The sequence below is a fragment of the Mus caroli genome, unplaced genomic scaffold (assembly GCF_978045245.1).
Source record: "Mus caroli unplaced genomic scaffold, Mus_caroli_1 scaffold_8, whole genome shotgun sequence".
In the NCBI taxonomy this organism is placed as follows: Eukaryota; Metazoa; Chordata; class Mammalia; order Rodentia; family Muridae; genus Mus; species Mus caroli.
Genome location: NW_028227263.1, coordinates 47947988 through 47964809, shown reverse-complemented (window position 1 = coordinate 47964809; position 16822 = coordinate 47947988). Strand labels below are relative to the sequence as shown.

At 54.7% G+C, this 16822-nt stretch overlaps 1 protein-coding gene across 4 annotated transcripts; it reads left to right on the top strand.

Moving 5' to 3' along the window:
- The first annotated feature begins 1490 nt into the window (after positions 1-1490).
- Lrrc32 (leucine rich repeat containing 32) lies at positions 1491-13405 on the top strand. Of its 4 annotated transcripts, none has more exons than XM_021167710.3 (3): positions 1491-1757; positions 5811-5905; positions 9698-13405. In XM_021167710.3, the coding sequence occupies exons 1-3, from the start codon at positions 1532-1534 to the stop codon at positions 11600-11602; spliced, it is 2226 nt and encodes a 741-aa protein (XP_021023369.2). In that variant the 5' UTR covers positions 1491-1531; the 3' UTR covers positions 11603-13405. The 4 variants fall into 4 exon arrangements, with proteins under 4 accessions (XP_021023369.2, XP_021023370.1, XP_085697633.1 ...); XM_021167711.3 differs by lacking the exon at positions 1491-1757 and adding an exon at positions 1781-2379; XM_085841507.1 differs by lacking the exon at positions 1491-1757 and adding an exon at positions 3493-3661.
- Positions 13406-16822: the final 3417 nt, after the last annotated feature.

Below are 16822 nucleotides of genomic sequence, written 5' to 3'. Positions count from 1 at the left end.
AGTTCAAGAGCAGAGATGTAGGGGGTGGGGGCTAAAGAGTTCCGGCCTGGTCCTCAGTCCCAAGAGACCTCTGTATTGGGGGAGGGCATGCTTGGTTGCCTCTATATCTCCTATCTCTTGGGGAGCCCCATCCGGGCACAGAACCCCATGTGCTTCCTAACCACAACCGCAGCCTCTGGGGGCACAAGGGAAGCAGGCCGCTCATCCTGTAGTGATGGCACCAGCCCTGCCCTGCCCCCACCGGGAGCCAAGTTCTTAGGGCAACTCTGACGGAGTGAGAGAGCATCAGGCCCTCATGGGGAAGCAGGTAGGGAGAGCCCCAGCCTACCTGAGTCTTTGCTCATGCTCTGCCCTCACTACAGAGTAGTCACAAAGCCCCTTCCTCGATTGATACACGACCTCATGGACTCCAACCTGGAAAAGGAGCCCTCCTAAAGCGGCAGACGAGGAACGTTCTCTAACACCCATCGGGTGCACATCGACTTCATCCTGCCCCGGTACCACGTCCAAAAGAGCGGCTCTTGCCATTCTACACTTGGCAGAGAGGAGGGAACTGAAGTTCAGTCCGACTAGATAGTACACACAAGGGCTGAGGTGGGCGAGCCACAACCCTGAGAGCTCCCGAGGGTGGGGTGGGGGCAGGAAGCTTGGCTACTCTACTGCTCTGACTCCTTATAGCATCAGAGGATGCCTCCTTGGTGAACCTTTCCCTGACCTTAGGTTAGATCAGGGCTCTAGACGCGAGTTGTTAGGGACTGTCCTCTCTGGGTTGTTCGCACCGCACAGGTCCATCCAACCACTGTGGACTAGATGGGAGGAAAGGTCCAGCTCAGAGCCTAGCCCTACTCTGGCTCACCCTGCTTGGTGCTGTTAAGATAGGGTGGATGGCCCTCCTCTAGGCGCTGTGACCTCCAGGGAGAACATTATGAATACAGAACTAGAGACTGGAGGACAGCAGCAACACTCTTCACCCATCTTTCACTCTAGACCCAGCAGGGCACGGTGCCAGTGACTGAGGAGGCTAAGTACCCTGAAAAGGCAGAGGCTTTGGGTAAGTTATGAGACTGTCATTATGCAGTTTAACCTATCAGAGCCTCAGGTCCCCCAAATGTCCGTGGGGAGCTGACAAGTCTCAACCAGCTGGCTTTGCATACATATTCGCCGGCCGTGGTATCCCTCATCCCACTCCTAGCCTCAGCTTCTCTATCAGTTAGCAGGGGATACTGACAGGCTTGGAGATGACTTAAAGGCAGGATAGCTGAGGTGGGGGGGGGGTGGAAGGGGGGGACCTCAGGGCCATCCCAGGGCCAAAGAAGGGTCACTTCCTTCCGTGCCGGTGGTTGTCAGTCACCTCTGGGTGGCCCCTGCCTTGGTGCGGTGGCGCCAGGATTTCCTCAGCGGATCCACGCGGGCCCACAGCTGCACGTGCGGCTGCCCCGGCCTAGCTTCTTTTGTGATCCTTCTCCCTCCAGTCGTTTTTCGGTTTCAAGCGCCGCCCTAGCTGGGGCCGGGCGATTCCAGAGCAGAGGTGATGTTCGGTTCCACGGTCCGCACAGCTGGCAGGGTGGTGTTAGGACCCCGCGGCTCAGAGTCCCAGGGGGCGTGGCCGGGCGGCCCGTGCTATTTAAAAGGCGGGCGCCGCCCCCTCGCGGCCGGCTGGAGCGGCGCTGCAGCGGTCCGGCCTCGGCGGGCCAGACCCCCGGGGTTGTGCGAACGATGCGCGGAGGAGTCAGGCGGCGGCGGCGGCGCTGAGCCAGGTAGGGGCGGCGGACAGCGGCGGTGCCTAGAGAGCTAGGGCCGGACCCTCCCTCGGCACCCGGGTGTTAGCAGATCTACCTAAGGAAGGGCTCAGATAGGCGTTCCCATTTGACAGCTGGGAAAATCGAGGCCGGAAGCTTCGGGTGTGCCTAGGAGCACACAGCCAAGCAAGCAGATCAGGATTTGAATTCAGGTCTGCCCCAGGCAGACATGGGCTTTCCACACTACCACTATTGTCTGGAGGGGATACCCAGAACTCTTTGGGGAGACTAATTTATGTGTGATAGGTAGGAGGGACCCCCTACCCCACCTCCACCCTGACATTTCACATCACAAGCACATTCCTTTGGGTTAAGGTCTGATTCCCCTGAGATGTAGGATGTCTCTAGAACGGGCTGCCCCTAGTGAGTGATTCACTGCACTGGGAGCCTTGAAGCTGCTCTCCCAGGCCCCCTTTGACAGTAGTCATAACAGACTGAGAGCCCTACCGCTCAGTGTACTCCTGAGCCTGGGGCTGTGGGCTCCTGAGTAACTTAGGAAAGAAGTCTTGGCAGTTGCTTTGGAGGCACAGGGGCTGGATTCTGATACCGACTCTTCGATTTACTGTACAAGTGCCTTAGGGTAAGTCATTTCTCTGAATCTCGTGGTCTGGGAGAGAGATCCACAGGGTGCCCGTGGGGTCTGCACTAGTGGAGACCACCCAGCACTAAGGGACTATAGATCTGGCTGAGTCCCAGTTGCAGCACACCTAGGGGCTAAGGATCAGGCACTTTGCCTTCCCAAGCCTCGGTCCTCCGGTCTGTAAATGGGAATTATAGTAATCACCTCACTTGGTGGTTGTGAGAGTTAAAAGACCTGCAGTCAACCTAGGGCTTAGAAAAATTGTAACCTCCTTGCATAGCAGGGACAGTCTTATTTTTATTATAGGTTTGCCTCCATTATCTGTCTGTCTGTCCCCCTCTGTCATGCACGCGTGCTCTCGCGCACACACACAAGCACATACAGAGATATTCTTTGACACCTCTCCAATCAGAATACAGCTACCTGCCTGCAGAGCCAGGACCTCTATCCTCAGCATCGTTGGTATCTGAACCATCAGGGAAGGACATGGAAGGGTCCCAGTACTTTCCTGGTCATGCTCCACCTGATCATCCCATGCTAAGTAAGGATAGCCAGTGTTGGAATGGGAACTGGTGTGTCCTGCAGATGAGTCACCTAGGCAAGGAGAGCTAAAGAATTTGCCCTGAGTGCCACACTAGCCAGTGGTGGGGCTTGAATGCCTCTGGTTGTCCCTGGGGGGACTGAGTTCTCACTGCTGCAGATGGGGCACAGCAGGGGGCTTCTTTCCACCATAATTCTGTGGGGACTGTCTCTTCTGGATGTGCAGAGGAAGGAGAGATAGGGACCCTTTGGGCATCCCTACCTTAACCCCAGGTCCTAACTTGTCCTTATTGCAGCTGAATTTCTGACATCATTCAGCCACTTGTTCCCTGGGAGAAATTTAGTGAGCATATACTTAAGGAATGAAGCAAATGAGAAATGAGAGAGGGAAGGGGGGGATAGAACACCCAGGGGCCTGAGCAGGAACATTCTGGACCAGGAGGGAGCAGCGAAGCAGAGTCCTTCCCCATCCCCCCCCATCCCCCATCCCCCCCCCCCATCCCCCGCCACCAGGCAGCAGGGAAGGTACTGAGGTGTCTGAGGAGTTTGCTGAGGGGAAGAAGGTGGTAGGTGGAGCTGATGGGAGAGAGGGTGACGCCTGAACGCTACTGGAGATTTCAAAGTGATTTGTAAGATCTGGCATGTGATTTTGAAACGTCACTGAGTGCCATGTATGGGACAGATTGTCCCGTCCTAGAGGGAAGCAAGAAGGCAAACAGTGGAGTTGGCTGTTGCAGTGAAGGTGGGCGGCTTTGAACCTGCTGGACTAGGGCAGGGAGGGGCCAGGGGGACCCCTCTTCACCTGTATCCCATAGTGGAGACTTGCCTGCTGCTGCACCATCTGACTTCCCTGTGTCATAAGGTGGGTCCCCATGGGTACTTCCTTTTCAAGAGGTAGGGAATCACAGTGGGGTGTGCTCTGTGCCCCACACTGGGCTGTCATCGCTCAGCAACTGTGAGAGCCCCGAGAACACAGGGCAACCGTGGGAACCAGAGGAAGCTTCCTAGAGGACAGGGCATCTAAGCTCCACGGGGTGAGGAGACATTCAGCTGCAGGGGAGGCAGAGGAAGCCAGGGGTCCAGAGGTCCAAAGGAAGCACAGGTACGTACATGTGCTCAGAGCCCAGAGACAGAGCGAGGACAATGCCAAGTCAGGTGGGAGACAAGAGCTGGCCGAGGGAGGGATGGCTGCCCAGGGCCTGGACATGAAAGCCAGGGGCTTTCATTTAGCTCTGAGGATGCTGATGTAGCAGGTGGGGACTGCATTTGAACCAAAAGAACAAAATTTCCTGTGAATTCATAGCCTGCAGTGAAAGCAGAGCACTGTGGGGCAGGGCTGGGCTCTGGGGGAGCCAGGAAGGAGAGTTGAAAGGGCCACACTAGCCCCTGCGTGTCTCAGCAAGATAAGCAGCCACGGCATTGAGAGTCATCCCCAGTGGGTTCTGACAGTCAAAAGAGCCGGCCCAGGCCTGCAGAGCTCTCCCAAGGCCATCTTTAGAGTGGCAACTCTCATTCCCTTACCCACTGTTGAGACCTTCAAGTGCAGAGGCGAAGGGCACAGAGTCTACCATGTAGCTGTGTTGTCTTAGCTGTATTTTATAACCTCTCTGAGCCTCGGTGTTGTTTTGGTTTGGCTGTTTGTCTTTTCCCTTCTATAAAATGTGTAAGGAAACAGAGCTGAGTCCTTGTGGACTGAGGACTGAGTGTCAGGTTTGATGGTGAGGTATGATATGCTGTAACACCTTCCTAGAATGTCTGTTGTCCTCAACAAAACTCGACATTTACCCCTGGAAAAAAAGTCAGAGAGATGACAACACCTGTGTAAGGTCACACAGCAGATGCCTAGCAGAGATGAGAGGGAGCCATCAGCTAGTGCTGTGGTCTTTCCTCGCAAGCACGCTGCCGCCGCCATAATGTCCAGGCTGTAATCTCCCTGTTTCCCAGCACAGAACTAGATATGAGGTGACATTCAGTGTGGGAGGAAATGAATGCATTAATCAATCAATCAATTAATTAATTAATAACAGGCTGATCTGTGTTTCCCCAGCACATGGCTCAAGTCCACAGGGATTCACCCCTGCTAAGAGCCTCCGAGGTCCCCATGGGCCTCTGTGCTGGCTGCTTACACTGCAGTGGGGCCCTGGACCTGGGCAGCTGTAGCCTTCAGTGAAAGTAGCCGCCTGGCAGCCTGCTGGGGTGGGGCTTCCTGTCAGTACCCGGCCAGCCCCTGACAATGACAAGGTCTAAGAATTCCAACCAAAAGTAAAAGGTCAAAAGGAAGGATTTGCGGAGACTGAAACATTCCATTTGGGGCTAAGGACCTGGGATGGGGGCCTGCCTGGGGCCTGGAGGGAAATTGAGTCAGAGGTTCACCGCCCCAATCTGGCCCTGCCCTAGGGTCCCTCTGTCACCTGAGCACCCCTTCCTAACTGTCTTCTGCCAGGTGACCCTCTTTAGTTTTTTATTGCATTTTATTTATTGGAAGGGAGGTGTGCATGTGTGGAGGGAAGTGGAAGTCCAGGAGCCAGCTTTCTCCTTCCACCGTGTGGGTCCCAGAGTCAAACTCAGGCCTAGCGGCAAGAGCCTTTACCCCTGGGCCGTTTCAATGGCCTCGGGTGGGCCTTAGGTAAACGCAAAGCAGACAGTCATACATCCCTTTAAAAGTCTTGCTTCCTCTGAGCAATGACTCAGCTTGCCTTCAAACTTGCAATCCCTGGCCTCCTACCTCAGCCTCTTGAGTTCCAGAATACCACTACTCTCAGCTGCCCCGAGGCCCGCGCACAGCCCACGTGGCTCCTCATTTCAGTCAGAATCCCCGAGGGAGGGCAAGTGGGTGCTGCTGTCGGTGGGGGAGCCGTGGTCTCAGCATTGCTCTCTTCTCTCCATCCTAGGCAGAGCCATGAGCCACCAGATCCTGCTACTCCTGGCCATGCTGACCCTGGTCCTGGCTATCTCTCAGCGTCGAGAGCAAGTGCCCTGTAGGACGGTAAGACACGGTGCAGGCAGAGTGAGGGGTCCCACAGCCCAGTCCAGGTCAAAGGTTAGAGGAGCCAGCAAAGGATAGAGCTTTGCCTCGGTATTTGTCGAACATACACTAGACTGTTGAGAAACCTGTCTACCTAACAATCGCATTTGTTCCTATTTTACAGAAGGGAAAACTTGGAGAGGCCAGGTGACCTAACCAAGGTCATTCAGTTGGGGACCGTGGGGCCCATTGGCCCTCTATTCCCTGTTACAAGTGATTGGTCTTTGGGGAAATCCTGGGGGCTACACAAGCTGAAAAGGCTCCGCTGTACTGATCTTCCCGGGTACATAGCCCTTCCCTGGCTGGGATCCTGAACGTGGACTGCCTGCTAGAATGTTCCTCCCTCATTACAGCCAGGTCAAAAGCCACCTTGCCCAGGAAGCCTCTCCCACCGTTGATGGGCTGATTTCTTCTGTTGCTCCCTCCTCTGGCTCTGTGTCCTCCCGCCATCTCCATGCTGAGCAGACAGAGGATATGTGCTACTTCATCCATAGCCCAAAACTGTCTTACCTGGCCAACCAAGGGCTCCTAGGGGGCAGAAACCATACAGGCTGAAGACATTGTGACCCTGTGAGGTATAGGGAAAAAACCCTCTAGGCTAGTGGTTCTCAACCTGTGGGTCTCGACCCCTATGGGGGTTTAGCTCAGATATCCAGCATATCAGATACTTACATTAGAATTCATAACAATGGCAAGATTACAGTTGTGAAGTAACAATGAAATAACTTTTGGTCAGGGATCACCACAACATGAGGAACTGTATTGAAGGGTCACAGTGTTAGGAAGGCTGAGAACCACTGCTCTAGGTTTACTTGCGAAGCAGGACAGGCACACCACTGGCTGCACTTGAGCATAGGATGGATTAACTGTGTAAAGAGGCCAGAAATGCCAGCAGCCATTTCCTAGAGTCTGTGTGCCCTGCTGTGGCCACTAATTCTTTCTTAGAGACGTCCTGAGAGTCTCACACCCAGACTAATGAGAGCAAAGACCTCAGATATCACCATATGCCCACAGCCTTGGTGGACTGAGGCCTTAGACAGTGAGGACTCTGGCACCTACAGACAGAGGGCATGGGGCGGGGGCTCTCTGAGAAGCATGAGATAGGAGAAGACTTTCTGAACTATCAAAAAGAGCTCTAGACTCAGCTGCAGAAAAGACATGTGACCCTGTGGGCTCCGACAGCAAAAGTGACAGAGACAGGATTCAAACTCCGATCCCCCTGTGCTGTTCACTGCCAGAACCTCTCCTCCTGTGTATGGATGGGAAGTGAAGTTGGATAGCATGTTCCTTCCCCCCTCAGGAAGAGGGCAGAGCAGTGGCTGACATGGCAGAGTGAAGGAGGATGCTAAACCCCAGCCAAGACCCCTATATCTCTGCACCAGAGACTTCTAGCAGTCAGTCAGAGCTCAGCAATAAGGGCAGGGAGGGTGCTGAGATGGTCCAGTCCTTCAGGCTTCTTCTGAAGTCTGGGCTGGATCAAAGAGGAGGGTACCAGGTACTCCCCTGGACCTCTGCAGTTTCTGATAGGTGGTCTCAGGTTATGTCACCTCCTGTCATGGTCCCTTTGGAGCTGGGGTCCTGGAGAGCCTCTGCTTATCCAGAAGGGAGAGTCCATGGGTGTGGGCTTACATGGGGAAGCGTGGCATGCACCCTGCAAATGCATAGTAAATACTGTCTGGTGATGTTTGTCCAGCCAGCCTGGGTACCTGGGCAGCTGAAGGCTCCGTTTACACAAAAAGAAACTCATGCTAGCATTGAGCTCATCTCAGTGCTGCTTACAGCAGGGTGGTCCAGGAGCTAGGTGTCAAGTAGGTGTCTAGTTTCTATGGGTGTTGGTAAGGGGTGTTACTGGGTCTCCTAGAGCCTCAGGTGGCAGCTTTTTCTGGAGGTACAAGGCTTGTCAAGGTATTTTATGCAGTAGGCATTTGCACAGGTGCCCATAGCCAGACGGTGCCTGGCCTGGGGGACCTGGTGTGGGGGAGGAGGCTCAGAGCTAGGTCAGGCAGGGATGCCAGGCTTGTGTTTCTTCCTTGCTACCTCAGCCACTGGGCCCCTGTGACATGGGCAAGTTACTGCCAGGGCAGACCCTGACCTCAGCATCTGGACAGCAGGTGGGCTGGCTCACTCCGTTCTAATGTCTTTCTCTGGCTTGAATATGATTATCTGGGTTAGCTCTTTTCTTTCCGGCATTGATTGGATCAAGGCCCTTTGCTTAAGCACAGATGTCTGCAACTCATTCATAAAAGACATTTCTGGAGGATTTTCTCTGGGCCAGGTCCAAGACATCCATGTCAAAGTGGCCCCTCTCCGTGCAGAGCTCACTGTCTGCAGGTCCCCATTCCGCCATTGTTCCAGGACACTGAGCTGTAGGGAGAAGACACAGTTAGGGAGGGCCTCCGTGGAAGACATGTTGGGATTCCCCGTGAGGAATTCTCATACAGGTCTGCTCCATGCATGTCCAGGGATGGCTGTGCAAGGGGGTGGGACCAGTGCTAGGCATGGTCACTGCATGTAAACTGGACTGCAGTGAGTCAGTCGACAGGTTGACTGTCAATGCCACAGACAGACTTGATGGACCCTGCTCTGTGTTTAAGCCAAGAGTACCATAGGCAAAGTGGGGTTTGAGCAGTCTGTGGGCCTTTAGCAGGTAGGCAGTTCAGTGGGGGTCGATAGAGACAGGCTAGGGGCAGGGGTAAAACTAAGCTGGCTAATGTAGACATTACACTCTTTGCTAGGGAGGGGGGCACCTGGGGTGAGAATCTGGGAGCCACCAGATGGAGATGTGCATTATGACCCGTAGCGATACATTTAGTGGAAGGAAAAGAGTTGCTAAGAGCCCTGTGTTCGAATCCCAACTCCCACCATATCAGCTGGGTGGTCCTGAAGTCTCTCTTACCCTCTCCAACCTGGATTTTGGTAAAAATCTATAATTACATCAGATTAGCCCTATGCACTGGGTGGGCTGTTGTAAGACAAGATTGCCAGTCTGAAAGTCCTGATGTATTAAGTAGGTGCTGGGAAGGACAAGTTAATTTTGGGATAAGGAACTGGAGCGTCAATGTTGATGTGTCCTGTTAATGATCATTCAGTTAAATTGTCATCAGATAACACCCGTTGGGTTCTGGTATCCCTTTATTCTATTCTGTCTCCTTACTCCTACAACCTTTGGGATGCTGTGCTGGACCAGAGCAGGCTACTGATATGGTGGTATTTAGTAGCTGCAGAAAGGATCAAGTCACAGCAGGAATGTGGTCTGAGCTGTGCTGGCTGGACCAAATCAAAGGGGCTGGCAGGAAGGCCTGCTGGTTTCCCTGTTGTAAACATCTTTTCCTGATGACGCTTCCAGCCTAAAGCTAGAACTTTATCTGGGATGTGGCAAGGACCCAGGTGTGGAACTGGAAGCTGTGGGCCATGTTGCCCCTCGGTTCTGCATCACTGTGAGTGAAACATGGCTTAGTTTCCCATAGAACAGGATACTAGTCAACACATACGTATTCTTAGAGCTCTCTACTTTGTCTCTACTATGTCTCTGTCTCTGCTCCCTTCTGCCCAGAACCAGGAGGACTGCCAGTCAGGGCCAGAGAGCAGCTTGGGGCATCAGCTTGGGTGGAGGCAAGGCTAACATCTTGGGACTCTGGGGGAAGCACCCCAAGCTTGGAGAGAGGGCGAGTCATCTTTCCTACAGAACCCTGTCCCCACTTACTGTCCTGTCCCCATTAATGCCAGCATCTCTGCCATCCTTGCTCTCCCTAGGTGAACAAGGAAGCCTTGTGCCACGGCCTTGGCCTGCTCCAGGTCCCCTCGGTGCTCTCACTGGACATCCAAGCTCTCTACTTGTCCGGGAACCAACTGCAGAGCATCCTGGTCTCCCCACTGGGCTTCTATACAGCGCTTCGTCACCTGGATTTAAGTGACAACCAGATTAGCTTCCTCCAGGCTGGGGTCTTCCAGGCCCTGCCCTACCTGGAGCACCTTAACCTGGCCCACAATCGGCTTGCCACGGGCATGGCACTCAACAGTGGTGGTCTGGGCCGCCTGCCCCTTTTGGTCTCCCTGGACCTGTCTGGGAACAGCCTGCATGGCAATCTGGTGGAGCGACTGTTGGGTGAGACCCCGAGGCTGCGTAAGCTCTCACTGTCGGAGAACAGCCTCACTCGCCTGGCACGCCACACCTTCTGGGGTATGCCAGCGGTGGAGCAATTAGACCTCCACAGTAATGTCCTCATGGACATCGAGGACGGTGCCTTTGAGGCCCTGCCCCACCTGACTCACCTCAATCTCTCCAGGAACTCCCTCACCTGCATCTCAGACTTCAGCCTCCAGCAGCTGCGGGTACTAGACCTGAGCTGCAACAGCATTGAGGCCTTCCAGACGGCCCCGGAACCACAGACCCAGTTCCAGTTGGCCTGGCTCGACCTCCGGGAGAACAAGCTGCTCCACTTCCCTGACCTGGCCGTGTTCCCGAGACTCATCTACCTGAATGTGTCTAACAACCTCATCCAGCTCCCTGCGGGGCTGCCCCGGGGCAGTGAGGACCTCCATGCACCCTCTGAAGGCTGGTCAGCCTCTCCACTGTCCAACCCCAGCGGGAATGCCAGCACCCATCCTCTCTCCCAGCTCCTGAACCTGGATCTGAGTTACAATGAGATCGAACTGGTCCCTGCTAGCTTTCTTGAACACCTGACCTCCCTGCGCTTCCTCAACCTAAGCAGAAACTGCCTGCGATCCTTTGAGGCTCGACAAGTGGGCTCCCTGCCCTGCCTGGTGCTTTTGGACTTGAGCCACAACGTGCTAGAAGCATTAGAACTGGGTACCAAAGTCCTGGGGTCCCTGCAGACGTTGCTTCTGCAGGACAATGCCTTGCAAGCACTTCCACCCTATACCTTTGCCAGCCTGGCCAGCCTGCAGAGGCTAAACCTACAGGGGAACCAGGTCAGTCCCTGTGGGGGGCCAGCAGAACCAGGTCCCCCGGGCTGTGTGGACTTCTCTGGGATCCCCACCCTTCACGTTCTTAACATGGCAGGGAACTCGATGGAAATGCTCAGGGCGGGCAGCTTCCTCCACACCCCACTTACAGAGCTGGACCTCTCCACCAATCCTGGTCTGGATGTAGCCACGGGAGCCCTGGTGGGCCTGGAGGCATCCTTAGAGGTACTGGAGCTTCAAGGCAACGGGCTGACTGTCTTGAGAGTGGACTTGCCCTGCTTTCTCCGTCTCAAGCGCCTTAACCTTGCTGAGAACCAGTTAAGCCACCTGCCCGCTTGGACGCGGGCCGTGTCCTTGGAGGTGTTGGATCTGCGCAACAACAGCTTCAGCCTCCTGCCAGGCAATGCCATGGGTGGCCTGGAGACCAGTCTCCGGCGGCTGTACTTGCAGGGAAATCCACTCAGCTGCTGCGGCAATGGCTGGCTGGCGGCCCAGCTGCACCAGGGCCGAGTGGATGTGGATGCTACTCAGGACCTAATCTGTCGCTTTGGCTCCCAGGAGGAGTTGTCCCTGAGCCTAGTGCGTCCAGAGGACTGCGAGAAGGGAGGGCTGAAGAATGTCAACCTCATCCTCCTCCTCAGCTTCACACTGGTCTCTGCCATCGTCCTCACCACGCTGGCCACCATCTGCTTCCTCCGCCGGCAGAAACTCAGCCAACAATACAAAGCCTGACAGGCTGGGGAAGCCAGAGGGAGCAGAGAAGTTGGGGTCCAACTCAGGTTACTCAGTGACCAGGGACTTGGTGTCCTGCACGCTGCCTGCCGCGTGGGCAGGTTCCTTCCCAGGCTGCATCTGTGGGCCAGCTATGCAGCTTGAAGTGGGGCAGTTTACTGCACAGAGGATGCCGACAGCTCGCCGCTGAGCATCTGTTTCAGGCCACACCCGTCTCCGGGTACTAGTAAATGAAATACATGCCTATCCTCAGGCAAGAGAGGCCGTCACAGAACCACACAGTGACCACATAGTATGATGGGCTTGAGGTGGGGAAGCAGTGGGGTGGTCATGGAGAACCCACCCTGACTTAGAGCAGGAGAGCCAGCCCATGAAAGGATTTGTCTGCGTCCTTTCCACCCTGAGCTCTGTCGCATCTGCTGATAATGACTTTCAGCCTCTCTGGAAAGGAAGAACTTGTGACCCGAAGAGAGAGCCAGAACCTCTCCCCAGAGGTCTTAAGTCTAGGCTCCGAGGCTAGGAGCTGCACCAGCTTAAAGTGTGATCACCTAGGCTTCCACGCAGGCCCGGGCCATCCTGTGTCCTGCTTTGGACAGGCCTTTCTCTCCAGTGCACTCTTGTATCACACACACACACTGACCCTGGTGCTGCCTGTCCCCCAACCCCCTGCTCAGGCCTCCTTCTATCCCAGCCCCACCCTGACTTTTGAGCCAAGAGGGAGAGCCTCAGCTATCTGGTTTGGCTTAGCAGCTGCAAAGGCAAAATCAAGCCAACTCTCAGAGTTTTCTGTGTTATCTGGGTTATACACAAGAAGAAAACAAGTTTCCTTATGCGTCTCCTTTGAGAGCCTCATGGCTCAGAGAGCTGATGAAGCCAAAATGAATCAAGTCCATGTCCTCCCATCTCTGGGGCCAAAGCTTTGCCAGTGCGGTACCTGCAGGCTGTCAAGTGGACAGGAAGTGGCCCTGCCCTAACCAGGATCCAAGCACACTTGCTACCTATACCCCCTCCTTCTGCCTCTCTGCCTCAGTGTCCCTTCTTTGCAGAGGAATATGGATTCTTCCTTTCTCTTCCTGCTCCCAAAATCTCATTCCTGGAGTTGGAAACCGTTGAGTGTAATCTCCCCCACTGAACAGATAGGGAAAGTTAGGTGCAGGCCTTGCTCAGAAGCACGCAAGTCAATGGAAGAAAACTGGGAACAAAAGCAGCTGGGAGGTTGCGCCAAGGCAGAGGGTTTGCTTTGTGTGCTCAAGGCCCTGAGCTGGATGCCAGCGGCTGTACCCGTGTTTCCCTACGCACAGCTGTCACAGCACGAGACAAGGCCAGCTACCATGCCAGTCCTCACCAGGCATGGAAAAACAATAGGAACACACACACACAGTCTCCACTCATTCTCCAGGCCTGTGGGCTGCAGGGAGGAAGGGGAACCCTGGACCCAGTCACAGAGCCTGCTGTATCAGCTCCCCTGTGCTCGGCCCACAGTCTGCCAGAGCTTCCGTAATGTACAAGAAGATGAAAACGCCATTCTCTCTACCCCATTCTACAGGCGAGGGGACTGAGGCCCAGAGAAGGTTAAAGGCTCTGAGGACCAATGGGCAGATCCAGAGCTAGAGCCCTCCCTCACTGGTGCTGCTGCACACGGCTCTCCTCAGCCTGGAGGCCAAGGCATGGTGGCCCTGGGTCTGAACTCTGAAAACACTAATCAATGCTGCTCTCACCTCCCAGGACTGGCCTCTACCGGGCCCTGGGACCCCGCTCTTTGTATAACTCACATGAATGTATTAAAGTATAATTTTGGAGAAACTGTGGCCTGCCAGCCTGCTTACTTTGGGTATCCCATAACCTCATACTGGAATCCTGACCCTGTTTCCCCACTCAGGGGCTTTTATTCCTTGTGAGGTATTGGGGGGGGAGGGGAATGAAGCTCTTAGACTGGCCCATCCCTGGCCAGCCTCCACTGTGGCTACTTCATACGGAACATCACCTATGCCCTACCCCAGCTCTAGAAAACAGTGGCTACAGCTCCTTCCCACCTGTCTGCAGCCATGTGCCCACTGCCTTTCTCTGTATCCACTCCCCATCTTAAAACCCGTGAAAGACCCCTGTGCCATCTCACCATCCCTCACTCTCAGAGGCAGGTCCCTTCCCCCACCCCCACCTCTCCCCCCCCCCCCATCTCCCCAGCCCACCCTACCTTGCCTTAGCTGAGATCTCCCAAGGCCTCCTTACAAGATCTCCATAACTTTAGACCTTTGTCCCTGAACTCCACGGCCCCTCACCTCACCCTCAGCCTCCCTAACTCCATCCAGGAAGCTTCCTCCTCCCTCTCAAGCTACTGTTCCCTAGCCACTCCACCTGCTCCTCCTTCTCCAGCTACCTCCAAGTGATGGATGTCTCATCTGTCCCTCCAGACTGCTTCTGTGGAGACATCCAGGCACCCTGCACTCCAGCCAGAGAGTTACATTGTCTCCTAGGGGCTAGAGAGTCCAGGCAGAATTTAGTCTGCAAGCAGTCAACTTCGGAGGGGGGAAGGAGGAGGAGGAGAGGGAGAGAGAGAGAGAGAGAGAGAGAGAGAGAGAGAGAGAGAGAGAGAGTTAGAGTTGAGGGAGGGAGAGGAGCTGCCTCACAGGTGGGCATGGGGAAGGTTGTCAAGACCGTCTCAGTGAGGGCGGCATCAGCTCAGCACACCAACACCTAGGCCCTTGCCCTCTGCAGCTGCTAGTCCTCCACCTCAGCCTGCTTTTTCAGCAGCCTTCCCCGACCTCCAAGCACCCTGGTCACATCTCCATAGCTGGAGTGGCCCCTGGGCCCCCCTCCCTCCCTGGATGGACACCCTTGCCTTCTCCTAAAGGTCCCTTTGAATTGTTTTTTTCTGCCTCCAGCCTCTTGCCCAGCCCCTGCTCCCAGCTCTCTTTCTCCAGAGGAGGACCTAAGCTCCCGTCTCATCATTAGGGATGGAAAAGCACACAGTGGGGGCTCAGGGCAGGCAGAGTTGGACTAGGCCATCGAATGGGCTGGGCTCAGCCCAGGGTCTGGGAGTCTCTCATCCCACAGGACCCCAGCAGGCCCCTGACCTTCCTTCCTGGCAAACAGCAGAGCCTATTCACCTGGTCTAGACCGTCAGTGAGACAGAAATTCCTGTTTTCAGGGAAACGTGGGCACAGCTGCCAACTAGGTCATCAGAGCATCAGGTTTACTAAGCTTTCAGCCAGTTCCAGGGAGAGGGAGGCTCTCATGTGCCCTGTCTGACAGAGGCCACCTGGAGTGTCATCTGCCACCCCCTTCAGCTGTCTCACCATCTCAGTCCACCCGATCCAGGGGCCTGGGTCAGCTGCCCCCTGCAAACAGCCCTGTCCTCCAGATAGCCTGCAGGACCTTGGGAGCGGATACCTGCTGCCCCCAGCCCCTTTCTGCTGTGGCCCACCATGTAGTGACCATTACTAAGCGTATCCAGCTTAGTCCACGCTGAGCAGTTGATGGACCTTATTCCTACAGTGTTTGAAGAGATTTCTTTTTTTTTTTTTTGATTTATTTATTTATTATATGTAAGTACACTGTAGCTGTCTTCAGACACTCCAGAAGAGGGCGCCAGATCTTGTTACGGATGGTTGTGAGCCACCATGTGGTTGCTGGGACTTGAACTCTGGACCTTCGGAAGAACAGTCGGGTGCTCTTACCCACTGAGCCATCTCACCAGCCCTTGAAGAGATTTCTATGGTGTCTTCAGATCCCAGAGCTGAGACCCAACCCCAGGATACTCCCACTCTGAAGCCAGTGACTATTTTCTTCTTATTATTGGTTTTTGCTGTGGTTGCTGTTTTGTTTTTATTATGTTTTATTTATTTGCATCTGGGCACGTGTGCATGGCAGTCAGAGTACAACCTGTGGGAACCGGTTCTCCCCTACCATTGTAATATGGAAGCTTGGATCAGGTCGTCAAGCTTGGCAGCAAATTCATTTAATTAATCACTGAGCATCTTGCCTGCTTCTTGTTCTTTGTTTTTTGACTCGGGGTATCCTGTAATCCAGGTTGGCCTTGAACAGATCATCTTCAGCTCCTGTCTCCACGCGTGTCCTACTCCACCCAGCAATGAGCAGCACAGCAGCCCTCGCATCTGACCCTCACAACCCCAGGGTCCCCCGTTCTTCCACCAGGAATGTCCCACGTATCCGACTCACCCACAAACTCCTGCTACCATTGTCTGAATGGACTACCTCATCTGAGGAGAAGGCCTGGGTCGCTTCCTCCTGTTGTCTGTATCCCTGTGGGATCCTCACACCTAAGCACTGAGCATCTGTCTGGTCCACCATCAGATTGAGAGCTGCGGGGGGGGGGGGGGGGATGGAGAAAATTCCTACCCAGAGTCCTCTGTGTGTCTCTAGGGACTGTGAGCTCAGAAAAGATTTCCAGAATTAATGGACCCTGCCCTCCAGGACTTAGGAACTCTTGGGCTTCTGACTAGTCTTCAGACAGACCCAGGGGATCCAGAGAGGGCAGGGGACAGCAAAGCATGGACTGTCCAGAGCACATAAGTGCACTCTCTGGCTAGCCTCTGCTTGTCCTGCTCCCCTTGCCTGGAGGCCTCTGTCTTATCTGTGACCTTCTACTCTCTACTCTCCCCATCTTCTCATCCTGTCTCCCCCGACCCCCACTAGCATCTCCATCTCCCTAGGAACAGTTGTGCTGAGAACAGGAGGGCCAGGGGGAAGGAGGGGAGGCCTGAGCTGTTTATAGGAACTGGAGTGGCTCCCTCCATCAGCTCTGTTTGGAGCACAGACCAAGCATAATAAACAGCTTGGCTCCTCCCCAGCTGCGCTTTCCCTGAACTTGGCCATCCCAACTTCAAGCCTCTCTCTCTCTTCTCTCTCTCTCTCTCTCTCTCTCTCTCTCTCTCTCTCTCTCTCTCTCTCTCTCTCTCTCTCTCTCTCTCTCTCTCTCTCTCTCTCTCGACAGCTGGGTCTCATGACCCAGCTCCCACCCCACCCCACACAACTCCGACCTCCACCTCCCATCAGGCTGGCGTGGAGAGAATTCTGTCTGTAAAATCAAACTCAGATCCGGGGAGGGGGGGGACACCTCTGCTCTTGGGGCCACCTTTGCTTTGGAGGGGGAGGGCAAACTGCCCCGTTGTGTCTCCACTTCTCCATCTGTATCATGGGCTCAATCATAAACATGCTTATTTGTAATGTGTGAATCCTTGAACATACTCGAGGTCCTGG

Excerpts from the sequence above, each read along its gene's own strand:
- Lrrc32 (XM_021167710.3), top strand. The coding sequence starts at position 1,532 with ATGTTCGGTTCCACGGTCCGCACAGCTGGCAGGGTGGTGTTAGGACCC. Across the intron at positions 1,758-5,810 it reads CGGCGGCGGCGCTGAGCCAG|GCAGAGCCATGAGCCACCAG; the intron begins GTAGGGGCGGCG and ends TCTCCATCCTAG. Across the intron at positions 5,906-9,697 it reads AGCAAGTGCCCTGTAGGACG|GTGAACAAGGAAGCCTTGTG; the intron begins GTAAGACACGGT and ends TGCTCTCCCTAG.